This window comes from Blennius ocellaris (assembly GCF_963422515.1).
Source record: "Blennius ocellaris genome assembly, chromosome: 2".
NCBI lineage: Eukaryota > Metazoa > Chordata > Actinopteri > Blenniiformes > Blenniidae > Blennius > Blennius ocellaris.
The window spans coordinates 13451221-13463907 of NC_137651.1; the positions used below are offsets into that span (position 1 = coordinate 13451221).

Genomic DNA, 12687 nt, shown 5'->3' on the forward strand with positions numbered 1-12687 from the left:
CTTCAGTCTCATACAACAGCTGCCTCAGTCAAAAGATACCAGCAAAGTAAAGCTAAAATATTGTACAAAGAAACCTAAATGGATCAATACCCCATATAGCTTGTGTTCCAAATGCTTACACCATACTAAGTTAGCGCAGCAGATTCTGGGAATTCAGATTTCTGAAAAAGAAAAAAGAAAAAAAATCCCCCCCCCCAAATTTTACATATAAAAGTCGCAATTCTTATAGATTTAGGTATGTTTGTTCCTGCTGTCTGCCAAGACACCGATTTTATTCAGTCAGAGATTTAGCATAAAGAATCCATTTATTGCTCTCCTCTAAACAAACGCGAACTGAAAGATCCTTCCATTCCATGTAGGTTATACGGTACAGTAAGATGCACTCAGTCAGATAGACAGAGCCAAATTCAACATAGTATCTACCCATAATTTACAATATAATTACTATGTGCACAATGACGCTGTAAAATTGAATTAGATATAATTTGTTGGTATGGTGGAAGCGAAACTGATACATTGACTTCTTAGATTACAACGGATACATCCAGTATAACCCAATCAAACATGACCTCTGATTCCATTCGACATTCAATCCACTTTAGGTTTCACAGTCTTCAGACGTTTGAACGTGATTTTCTTTGCTCTCGCAGTACAATACAAGCTCCAGATTGTGGCTGAATAATGTCGATGAGAATCAAAACAAGACAGACAATGAAATATTATTTTGTAATACATATATATATATATAAATGCTCTCAAAATTATGCAGAAAAAAAAGATAGGAGTTTTTTCTTTATAACCCATCTCATGTGTTTCATTATTATTAAACATTGACAGTTTTTACCAGTTCTATAACATTTTGAAATGTAATGTGGCAAACTTAGAAGAAAATGTGTCATGAGGTAATTTGAGCATTAATTGACATGTTGCAGGACGTGCAGTATGCAGACATTGACTACATGGAGCGTCAACTGAACTTTGTCCTCAGCCCTAACTTTAAAGGACTGCCTGCCCTCGTTGACAGTATGAGAGAAGAAGGCATGAGGTTCATCTTTATCCTGGTAGGAACATTACCTTGTACATGCTTGAAGATAGTCCCATTGTTTCTTATAAATGGTTTAACACAAGCCACTCTCTACTCATGAATGCATACATTTTGTGGTCACTAACTCCAGGATCCAGCCATTTCAGGAAACGAGACCAGTTACTACCCTGCTTTTGAGAGAGGCAAAGAACAAGACGTCTTCATCAAATGGCCCAAAAGCATCAGTGATGATATTGTGTGGGGAAAGGTAGGAGAAAAAGGATTCTCATACAGTCACATAATATTTTGATAATAAAATTATAGAAATTGCAAGAAAAACTAGAGTATTTTGAAGGTGTAATAATTACTGTTCTTAATCTTCAGGTTTGGCCTGATTACCCTCATGTCGTTGTAAATGACTCTCTTGACTGGGATACCCAAGTGGAGGTAAAATATCTTCCAAATTGGTCTCATTGAGAAAAGCGACAATTAACACTTCACCCAAACAATAGTGAACGCTTGCAATTTCATAATTTCATCTGAGTGTCCCACTTACAGCTCTACAGGGCCTACACCGCATTTCCTGACTTTTTCCGCACAAGTACGGCAGCTTGGTGGCATCAAGAAATCCTGGATTTCTATGAAAATACAACAAAGTTTGATGGCATTTGGATTGTGCGTATCCTTGATGAAGGCCTTGTAATACTCAGAAATAGAATCTCCTCTGTCAATACTGACATTTTATGTTCTTTTAAAGGACATGAATGAGCCTGCTAGTTTTGTCCATGGCACAGTTGGGGGTAAATGTCTTGGAAATGAACTCCTTGAGTTCCCTCCATACATGCCACGTAAGAGACCTCTTCTGTTATTATACTGTTTTCAGCCATACTATAAATACACAGAGTAAGTCCTTCCAACATAATATAAATGCAATGTTTATTTGTGGTCTCTGAAGCTTTGGAGTCCAAACACATGGGGTTAAAGCACAAGACTCTGTGCATGAACAGCGAGCAAATACTCAGTAATGGAAAAAAGGTCCTGCACTATGATGTCCACAACCTCTATGGGTGGTCCCATTCCAAGCCCACCTATGAGTAAGTATTAATGTATTTACTGTAGATATGTGAAAACGTGTGTTTATTTGTGGCTTTGGATGTCTGCATGACAATATAGTGTACTTTTGAAAGTGTCAGTAGTTTTCATTTACGTCCATAATCTCTTATTTTTGCACAGTGCCCTCTTGAACGTGACGGGTAAAAGAGGCATAGTGGTGACCAGGTCCACTTACCCCTCCAGTGGAAAATGGGTCGGACATTGGCTTGGAGACAACTCTGCCAGCTGGGACCAGCTATATAAATCTATTATAGGTACATAGAGGCGTGTGTTTGAATTGTGCTCTTTTAATTCATAATTGTTGTCGCCATTTCATAATAATCTGACTGTTTGAATGTCTTATATGTTTAGAGAAAATGGTATGATCTTGTCTACAAAAGCAACAGAGACAAGAAAAATCGGATAAACCTGATAGGATAGTTTTTATTGTAACTGGTCCACATTTTCGTCGTGCCCTAGTAGCTTTGGAAAGATCGACTGATCACGTGCAGAGTAGACATCCCACTCATTCAATATGTTCACCGCAGGTAGTAAACTACAGTAAACACAAATGACAAGTCACAGCAAGGGTATATATGGAAATACATTAAAATGAAAAATATATAGTGATACACAGAGGAGAAAGAAAAGGAGATATAGACAACTGAGAAGGAGAAAGTTGAGAAAAATGGGTAACAGATTGCAGTCTAATAAGTACAAATCGGGACTACCTCATATTTATTCATACTTGAACTAATGTCTCATATGTTTGAAAACTGTTATGTTCAACAAAGGTACAGATGTGACACTATTATGAGAGCAAGCGTGTACATTGCCTTTCAAATTTAAAGTTAAGTCACAGAAAGTAAGTGGTCTCAGACCCTAATGTAACCAGTGCACCTGGATCCTGAGCCACCTATTCACTGCATGGCATGGTGTGCTCATTAAGATAAACCTGCAGGTCTTCTTTACTTTATTGATAAGCTGATTGAAAACTTCAGCAACCGCTTCAACATCTTCAGCTTTGGACTGCTGTATTAACAAAATAGATTTTTCTCTTGAAACCCAGCGGGATATAAAAGGATTATATGTTTTATAGTATCCCATTGGTATTTGTTTTGGTTTTTTTTCCAGGTATGATGGAGTTCAGTCTGTTTGGCATCCCTTACGTAAGTATCATCTTCCCATCTTAACTTTGACAAGATGCAGTGGTATCGATATGACCTTCTCCTTTCTAAACAGATTATAGCTGCTTGAGTGATGTTATTTTATTTGCTTCACCCTCTGATCAAAGGACAGTGTGAGATATGATATGAAGCATGTCGTTACAAGAATCAGTCCAACCAAGCTGCTTTGTGCTGTTCTGTCATAGCCGATACAAATCTGTCAGTGATTGAGCAGTTCCAAGTCAAAATTACATTTATATTGTTGTCCAAAGTTTTTCTGTCTTTACTGGCCTGCAACGGTTTGTCTTGGCATTCATCTGAGTCCTCTCCTTCCTATGTATTGTCATGTGGTCTCTTCTCATTGTTTCTAATAACAATCACAATCTGACACCATATTAATTAATTAACATGATGCTACATACTCAAGTGACCCTTTCTCCTGTGGTTGAAAGGTGTCTTTCTTAATCACATTCCATGATCACCATGCACATCCCTTTCTTTTGACAATGTACACTCAAAATCTTGGGCTGCCGCTCTCTTTCAGACCGGAGCAGACATATGTGGGTTCTTCAATGCAGCAGAGCGTGAGATGTGTCTTCGCTGGATGCAGCTGGGTGCCTTCTATCCATACGCCCGCAACCACAATGGCAAGGGGAGCCCGGTAAGTAAACTGAGAAACTGTACCGGGTTTTGTACTTGCAAATGAGCATCCCATTTCTTATTTGTGTTTGTTTATTGGGGGGACCCATAAGCTTACCTCAGCGACTTTTGTTTTTCACTTATGCCATCTTGACTTGAATTGAAAATCACTATTGAACAGATGTCTTCATTTATGCACAAACGGACGTAAAATTTTGTGGCCGTTTGACAACATGGGTGAATGCTGCTTTTTATTCTTTTAGCTTCAGTGACTCCTTTTTTTCCTGCAGAATTTCCAGCTTGCAGTACAGCTGTGTGAGAAGATAATGCAACATTGAAAGCCCTCTGAACATTTCCACTTTTTGTTCCTAGAAGAATACCACAAAAAACTACCAAGACTTCAGGCTACACACTTAAGATGCTTCAGAAAATGTCATATCAGAAAAAAACAAAAACATTTACTACTCATCAAAAACTTTCATGTTTAAACATGTCATTTTTTTAAAGATGCAAAGGCCCATGTACACAACACTGTTTCAAGTAAAAATGTATGGTTTTTGAATTTTTGTTTGAGAAAAGTTTGCATTTACACAGTCACATTTTGAAAACACGTTTTCATGTAGAGCCACAGGTAGGTGCGGGTTTTTGGTTTTGTAATGAAACCACACACACATGCGCGCAGAGATCACTATGCTATAACTATGAATAATGGCGAGTACATGGACATTCGTATGGGTAGACAACAAAGTTTGATCGTTATTACGGTGTAATAAGAAGTAGTAGGTACTTTAGTCCCTTCTATAGTCCCTTCTTTATTGAATCTGTTTGCTCATGCTCACCCTTCTTTCTATTCATCTCTCTATTAATCTGCGTCTGACATACGTACACACCCTCACAAACACACAAAAAGATAGACCTGTTCAATGGTGTGGTGTCGGTGGCATTCATTCTCGCAGTGACCTTTAAGAGCGTTGGAACACATCTGAGAAATCCAATAACGCCCGTCCGGAGATCGATCCCACCAGGCGAAATTTCTTTGCACTGGAGTCTGCAAAATTAGACAGGACACAGTGGTGTGTGTGTGTGTGTGTGTGTGTGTGTGTGTGTGTGTGTGTGTGTGTGTGTGTGTGTGTGTGTGTGTGTCACTGCCTGTGCTTTTTACCGACATGGAGTGGGGTTATAATTGAATTTTCAAGGTGATTTGGGCACCACTGTGCAGTACCTAACCTCCACTCCACACATAGGTACACCCTGTGATTCTGATCATTTAATAATGGCTTGCAAATCGGTGTTTAAACGTGTCAGGGGGGGGAAAAAAGCGCACACACACATACGCACTGCGGGAGAGAGAAATGCAAAATGGCAGTTTAAGAGGAGTTGGTAAAGTCCGGAAACCAAAGGAGACAGAAAGTATTGCGTGTACAGTGCAGGTGTTTCTACCATGCAAGAAATAAAGAACAAAGTTGTTGAAGAGAACAATATTGACAAGTAAACACAGATAAAGGAGATAAGAAGGGCAGGATAAGTTCATAGACTTCAGACAGAAAAAGACACAATAAAAATGACGGAGGAACTCATCAAAGAAATAAAACAAGATGGGAATTTTAGTGCCATTAAATAGCGGTAACACAAGGTTGTAGGAAGTATGTGAGAGGTGGGGCAAAAGTGAATAAACAGTTTACCGACTTTGAAACGTATGTATTCCAGTCAAAATGGTGAAGAGACGGTGTTCAGTGAGAGGACAAAGTACACAGACTGGTATTGGGAGACGTAGGGAAAAAAAAAACAAAACAAGGTCAGATGCATTGTTTTTACAGTAAAAACTATATTTTTTGTCTCCAGTCAGCCATATAAAATACTCCATCCTTAGACAGTTGGGGACTGTAACCTCCAGTCTGCCTAACAAGGCATTTGACAACAAAGGATTACCACCACCACCATGCGACTGGAGGATACACAAGGTCACAGGCGTTGGCGAGAGAAAGAGAGGAGAGTTTTCGCAGAGTCATTCCGAAGGCTCTGTCACGCTTAGTGTCTCTTTGCCCACAGACAACTTTCACTGTTGACCCCAAGATAATTTCTCTACAGTGGCAATACACTGCGATGTCCATAGTCATATCAGAACAAAATTAATTAAAGTTAGATATATTTTTCCAGTGGGCCTTGTTCCACCAATGCATTCATATTGGAGTCATGTACTCTATATTGTAATTCACCCAAAGGGACATATCATTGTTCATCTAAATATATTTTCTTTCTGATGCAAGGTCTGCAATGCAAAACAGAAATGCAAAGGGTTATTAGATGGGGTGAGGGAGTAGATTTCAGACAGATAAATGAAGACAAGGAGAGGAGGGGAAAAATGAGAGGGACCGATGCACCCAGATAACCTTTTTTTTCCATTCAAGTTGTGTGTGTAAGTATAAGCACTCACACACACACACACATACATCTATCTGCACACCAGTATCACAAGCCCTTTTGCCACAGTAATTGTAGCCATAAATTAGATGAATTCCAGAGATGGATTCTCTGTCTGCTCCTCACTCTTCTCCCATCTCTTTATCAATCCCTCCTCTCGTTCTTTTTTTTTTTTCTTCTTTCACACAGATAAGAAAAGTCTACCTTAAGGGCTCAACAGTGGTATAACTCTCAGGTCAGGATTTGTGGAGCTGAATGTTACAAAGGGAATACAGGGAAACCGATTTCAGATTATAAAATGTCTTACTTCAACAACATAGGAATTGCTATGCGATAGTAATAATCTAATATCACAATGTCATAAAATGGATACGTAACCATTACCAAGTTGTATGCAGTATTTTCCACCACAGGTTTGAAAACACCAGGTAGAAAATGAACATCAAAATACATCCCTTTCCTTTGAAACCAAATAGCTTGCATGAATACATTTTATTTGGGAATCCAAAATATGAAGCTTGCATGCAACAATACCGCAGTACTGACATGGTTTTCCTCAGTTGTCCACCCATATTTCACGATATATCAAATCCATTGCCAAACAAACTTCTACAAGTTAAGAAAAAACAAGCGTTTCCAGTGCAGTGTGATATAAAATGTATGCTAATCATGAATATGCTCACATATGTTCATCTTTGGTATTATCTTATTCATCTGTATTTGACATTACCCTAATACAATTTCAAAATTGAATGGGGTGATGGGAAGGAGGTGACTGACGTTGGGAGATGACAGCTAGATCATATAAACAAAATGTACAATAAACAAATGGATGAATATGCATTAAATGCACAAGAATAATAATCGAGTGAAGTAGAAATCACAGCCCAGATGGACAGGAATACGATGAGAAAAAAAGAAAAATAAACATAAGAATCATCCAATTTAGACCATTAAAGTGGGACCTGAATTCACCTTTAGATAAAACAAAAAAATTATCCTAAATGAAAAAATACAAGTTCAATCCTATCAATATGAATGTTTGACAGCAAAGCTCAGTATACTCAACTGCTGTTTTAATCTCTGCTTCGCAACAGTCAGTCTGTTGTTTTTTTATTTTCCCTAATTCATCAAACCTGTGTGTGAACTACAATCTCAAAAGGCTAATTCAACACTGTACCCTGCTTCTAGTTCCATTTATCGAGTGAGGTAGTTTGTATTCAGGAATAGTTATGAACCTGTATATAAGTGTCCAAATATGGATAGATGGAAATCATACAGTTGAAATACAAATATACACAACTAGCTGCATTAAAAAATACAACTGGTGATTAGTGATCCAATACACACACACACACACACACATACACACACACGGTACAATAATCACCTTCCAGTGACCGTCTCTGAATATATGGCATGAGAGTGCACAGAAAGGGCAAGGCAGGTGGACTTTGCCAGTTTGAAGATAATTATAATCTTGTAAATTTCCTTTGTAAATTTGATGATAATCGAATAAATTCCTTGGGTCCTAGGATAATGGAAATGCTCTTTATTCAATCATGTGCGTTTAGGCCAAAACTGTACAACCACTGAGGCACAGTTAATAATCGCTTTTAAACATGACCTAGCTAAACCTCAGCAGGATGTCATTCTAGTGATCTCTGTGATTTCTTGTTTTAACGTCCAAATGATGAGGCACTCACTCACACTTACACTGACCATATATCCTGTCTTCTTTATGTGGCATTGTCTTGTAAAGAGCTGCTGTTGCTAATTAAAATGAGGTAAATATTATTACAGAGCTAAGGATAATAGTTTGGTGGTCGTTTATTAGTGAAAGGCCATTTGATTTGATCAATGTGGCAAACAGTGATCTGTGATTTTTGTCTTGTCAGTATGAATATAGATAGACACTGAGTGTAGTAGTGAAAGCGGAGGTCAAGTTAACCAATTATTTTCTGTAACAAATGTTGTGATATGATAAAAACAGCCAAAGTGTCAGCAAAAAACCGTATGGTTCCCTTTGCCTGACGGAATATTAGATTTTCTGCAACGCTGCTATGTCTTTGGGTCAGAGTTCACTTCTTTGTGAAAAACTTTGAGACCTGAGATCCAGACACGAGGTCAGACCACCTTCAGTGGGCTGAAGAGAGCACATGAACCCTTCCAGCCACTGTTAAATGGCATTCTTGTGCATTTGTCAAATAAAACAAAGTTAGCTCTTGACTCGAGAGTCTTCTTTTGGGACAATAAAGTAAAACTATGAGGCAACAGCAAAGTAATTAGCCAAACAATACAATGTTAGATTTGAATATTAGTGAATCCATTCTCATATTGTAACTAATCCAATGTTGTTTCTTTGGTTCTGTTTTGTGAAAATAGCAGATCTGGTGAAACCGTTGTTTCTGCTAAAGGGATTGAGCCAAATTCTTTTTGAAATATATCAATTGAATTCCTTTGGGAACCTTTTTCAATATAAAAGCAGACTAAACTGAAAGTGAATCAATTAGACCTTTTAATAAACACAATCAAGAAGTAATCTACTTTGTTTTTGACTTAATACATTAAATAAAACATGCATGTACACAACTATGGATTATAGAAATATGAAATAACTAATTCAATACTGCCAAATAGTAAATTATGTAAAAGCAAGTCTATCATACCTAATGATATTCATTTTGGAGTAACTGTGGCTTATCTTGTACTCTCCATATTGGTTATTTGAGTTCCATCACAACAAATGTGTCTGTGATAAAACATAACATTTGCTCTTTTTTTTTGTTTGTTTTTTTTCTGGCAGAGACAAGATCCTGTTGCTTGGGATGCTGAATTCGCCGCCATTTCCCGCGATGTCTTGAACATCCGTTACACCCTCCTGCCTTACATGTACACACTGATGTTTGAGGCTCATACTAAAGGAAGCACAGTGATCCGGCCAGTCCTGCATGAGTAAGCACAACACAACAAGTACACACTGTAGCAACAACAACACATATAGTCACACAATGCATCCATGCATTTTTTAGTGGTCTCATTTTGGCATTTTGATCACAGTAAAGGTACCTTGATTTCATCAAAACACATTTGATCATTTCTGAATGGAAACGTTATTTGGGTAAACTTTGATATATTTTTTACAACCGAGCTCTGTTTAAATCGCCAAATAATTTTCCAACGAGTTAAAATATGTTTCTTTATTAGCTACAGGTGGTAAATTCATCCAATATAATTTTTTTTTTTTTTAAATCAGTTTTATTCATATTTGCATACCTCTTGCAGCAAGGTGAAGTAGGCTAAATAGGGATATTTGCTCATATGAACAACTTGACAGGGCAAGAAAATGAGAAGAGTCTTCCCTGACACAACAGCTGCCGTTACAAAGCTCCTGAGCGAGGTACTTTAATTCCACTGAGATGGAGTAGAAGACAACTGTATATGGCTGTGGCTGCAGCTCCCAGATGTGAATATGTGAAATTATATGGAAACATTTTTTCTTCTTTTTTTTTCATTTTAAGAGACTCTTATGAAGTCACAGATGGTGTTTAAGGAGCTGGCAGGGTGAGCCTGGCGAGGTTATTTGGCTTGCACCTTCAAACCACTGACTTCTGAATGAGCCTTTGAACAGTCATCTGGGCTTGGGACGCATGAGCGAGTGTTGGTAACATTTCTCTTTTTTTTTTCTTCAGTCAGGCTTAATGACGTCTTTGCATGTATGTCACAGGTTCATGGATGACAGGGCTACATGGGATATACACAAACAGTTCCTCTGGGGACCTGCTCTACTTATCAGCCCTGCCTTGGACAAGGTATGTGAATTTATACAAAGCACACCTGCATTACTTTTTTTTTCATCCACTAAAAATGTGCATAACCTTTATGAATGTTTCTATGTTTATTTTGTTAAATTCATTGTTTTCTTTTTTTTAATTATCGATTACCTCACCAATAGGGAGTCACAAGTGTGGATGCATATGTTCCTGATGCACGCTGGTACGACTACTATACGGTGAGTCGAGGTCCACAGCACTTTTCACAATTAATCCCTCCATCTATCCACCTTTAAAACCATTTCATCCTGTCCATAATCATAGGAGCTGTTAACAATAAAATATGGAAATTCATTGTATTTAGCCAAACATTTTTTCATTTTGGATTAATCGTTGTATTTCAATAATTGTACACTTTGAAAATGCATGTTGTAATTTATTTGACCCATATTACAAGTCAAAGTGAGTCTAAATACTTGGATACATTGTGCAACAATACAATAGTCAATACCGAGGAATAATTAGCCTTTTCTTGTGGAAAAAGCAAGATCTATGCCCAAAGTGGGAAAAAAATCAGTATCATTGACTTACTTTAATGTGTAGCAAAATAAATATACAAACTAACCAAATCAAGGGAGCCACACTCGACCACATTTGCAATAACAGCTGAATTTACAATCTCAGCAAGTGAAATGCACTATTTGACAACATCATGAAGAAGCTGAACCTGGGAGACTATGCCATAAGAAGGAAAACAAACTTGCTTGGTCTGTTTCTGGCAAAGGGACTTCCCATCTGTTCGTGTTATAAATCTGAACGGAGAGAAAAAAAAAGGTGAAAAAACAGCCCAATCCAGTGCATAAGAACTTGAGGGAAGAGTGGTTATCTCCATTTAAGTTCAACTCACATGATATGCAAGCTGTTCCAGCAAGAGCCACGAACAAAGAAGAAAATACTCGAAGAAATCAGTTTGGAAATGATTCCCTTGATTTGTGAAAAATTACTGAAACATTTAAAATGTAGCCATTAGAAATGGCACCCCTTCTGCAGTGCGCCCCATGCAAAAACTGCTTATTCTGACAAAAATGCTGCTTCTTTCGTCAGGCGAAAGATGTTGGAGTGCGTGGCCAAATGCTTACAATGTCAACACCTTTGGAGCATATTAACCTCCACATCAGAGGAGGATACATCCTACCCTGGCAGAAACCAGAAAACAACACATTTTACAGGTGCGTGCATGCATGTCTTGGATGACACATCATAACAACACTTAAGCGTAAGACCATGCACTCAGAGTAAAGTGTGTCTTTTATGTACTTGAGTACCTATGTTATGAAGTAGTGAATGTTTAAATGGCTTCTTTTTTCCCAGACAATGGAAAAAAAACCAACAACCTTTAAACGGACATGTATGACCATCACGGTTATGTTGATGTATTTGTTCTTAGCAACAGGTACAAATAGGCTGTGTCCTTCAGCAATCTGCTATAACGCTCTTATCTATTTTCTTTTCAGTCGGAGGAATCCTTTAGGACTCATAGTTGCTCTGAGTGAAACTGGAGCTGCTCAAGGATCGGTATTCTGGGATGATGGAGAAGGAATAGGTAATTGACGGAGGGAGCTTCTTAATTGTTTTATATGCTGTAGTTATGTTTATTTCTTTATTCTTTCAAGAGTTATCAAAGGCAGTTTCATTCAACACTAACATTAAGTTACGACAATTTATCCATACATCCACAAATATTAGGGCACAACAACCAAATACAAGCGCTGCTTTTTTTTCCCTCTTTCGTTTAGTTATTCTTTTTGCTGATCTTTTGTCATTTTGTTAAGTTGAAAAATTCAGAGCAAACAGTATTTCATAGTAGAAGTTTATATCTGTGGCTATCTCATGTGATTTTTTTTAAACTTTCAACTGTGGTGGGATAAATTACCATCACAATTCTATTTTCATCTTGGTCGACTTGGGAATTCTATTGGTGAGAGTCACCAGTAATAGCACTATTGTACTTGGTATTCTTAATGCTTATACCATATACCATAGTATATGGTATAAGCATTAAGCATAAGTATATACCATACTTCTCTGCATGCATGAGTGTGTGGTTTCATTACAAAAACAAAGAACAGCAACCACTAATGGTCTGGCATGAAAACGACTATTTTCACAGCTTCTACCATTTCTGTGTACATGCAAATTATTTTTTTTTAATGTTAACATGTAAACACAAACACTTTATAAACCAGAAATGCAGAAATTATGCATCTCCAGTGGACATGTTCTTCTGGAATCACTAAAATTATGAAATTAAATTTAAAAAAAGTGTGATTAAACACTTTTCAATTTACAGTCTGAGAAAACCCATAGTTCTACTTATTAAACAGGGTTTCTTCAGATTCTTTCGGAAAGACAGCTCGTTCTTACAGCACGCACGCACGCACGCACGCACGCACGCACGCACGCACGCACGCACGCACGCACACACACACACACGCACACACACACACACACACACACACACACACACACACACACACACACACACACACAAGCAGGATCAGCCCCTCCGAAG

The 12687-nt window shown here is 37.8% G+C and overlaps 1 protein-coding gene across 1 annotated transcript in view; it reads left to right on the forward strand.

The window, feature by feature from the left end:
* Positions 1–12687, forward strand: part of si (sucrase-isomaltase) — a gene marked incomplete at both ends in the record, with an annotated part of 58620 nt that overhangs the window by 41205 nt on the left and 4728 nt on the right. The window contains 14 exons of the mRNA XM_080506480.1: positions 933–1061; positions 1176–1292; positions 1409–1471; positions 1583–1699; positions 1782–1872; positions 1980–2118; positions 2258–2391; positions 3251–3285; positions 3827–3943; positions 9149–9297; positions 10070–10154; positions 10298–10354; positions 11220–11344; positions 11630–11718. Coding sequence (XP_080362606.1) covers positions 933–1061; positions 1176–1292; positions 1409–1471; positions 1583–1699; positions 1782–1872; positions 1980–2118; positions 2258–2391; positions 3251–3285; positions 3827–3943; positions 9149–9297; positions 10070–10154; positions 10298–10354; positions 11220–11344; positions 11630–11718 — 1447 coding nt within the window. The remainder of the gene's footprint in view (positions 1–932; positions 1062–1175; positions 1293–1408; positions 1472–1582; positions 1700–1781; positions 1873–1979; positions 2119–2257; positions 2392–3250; positions 3286–3826; positions 3944–9148; positions 9298–10069; positions 10155–10297; positions 10355–11219; positions 11345–11629; positions 11719–12687) is intronic.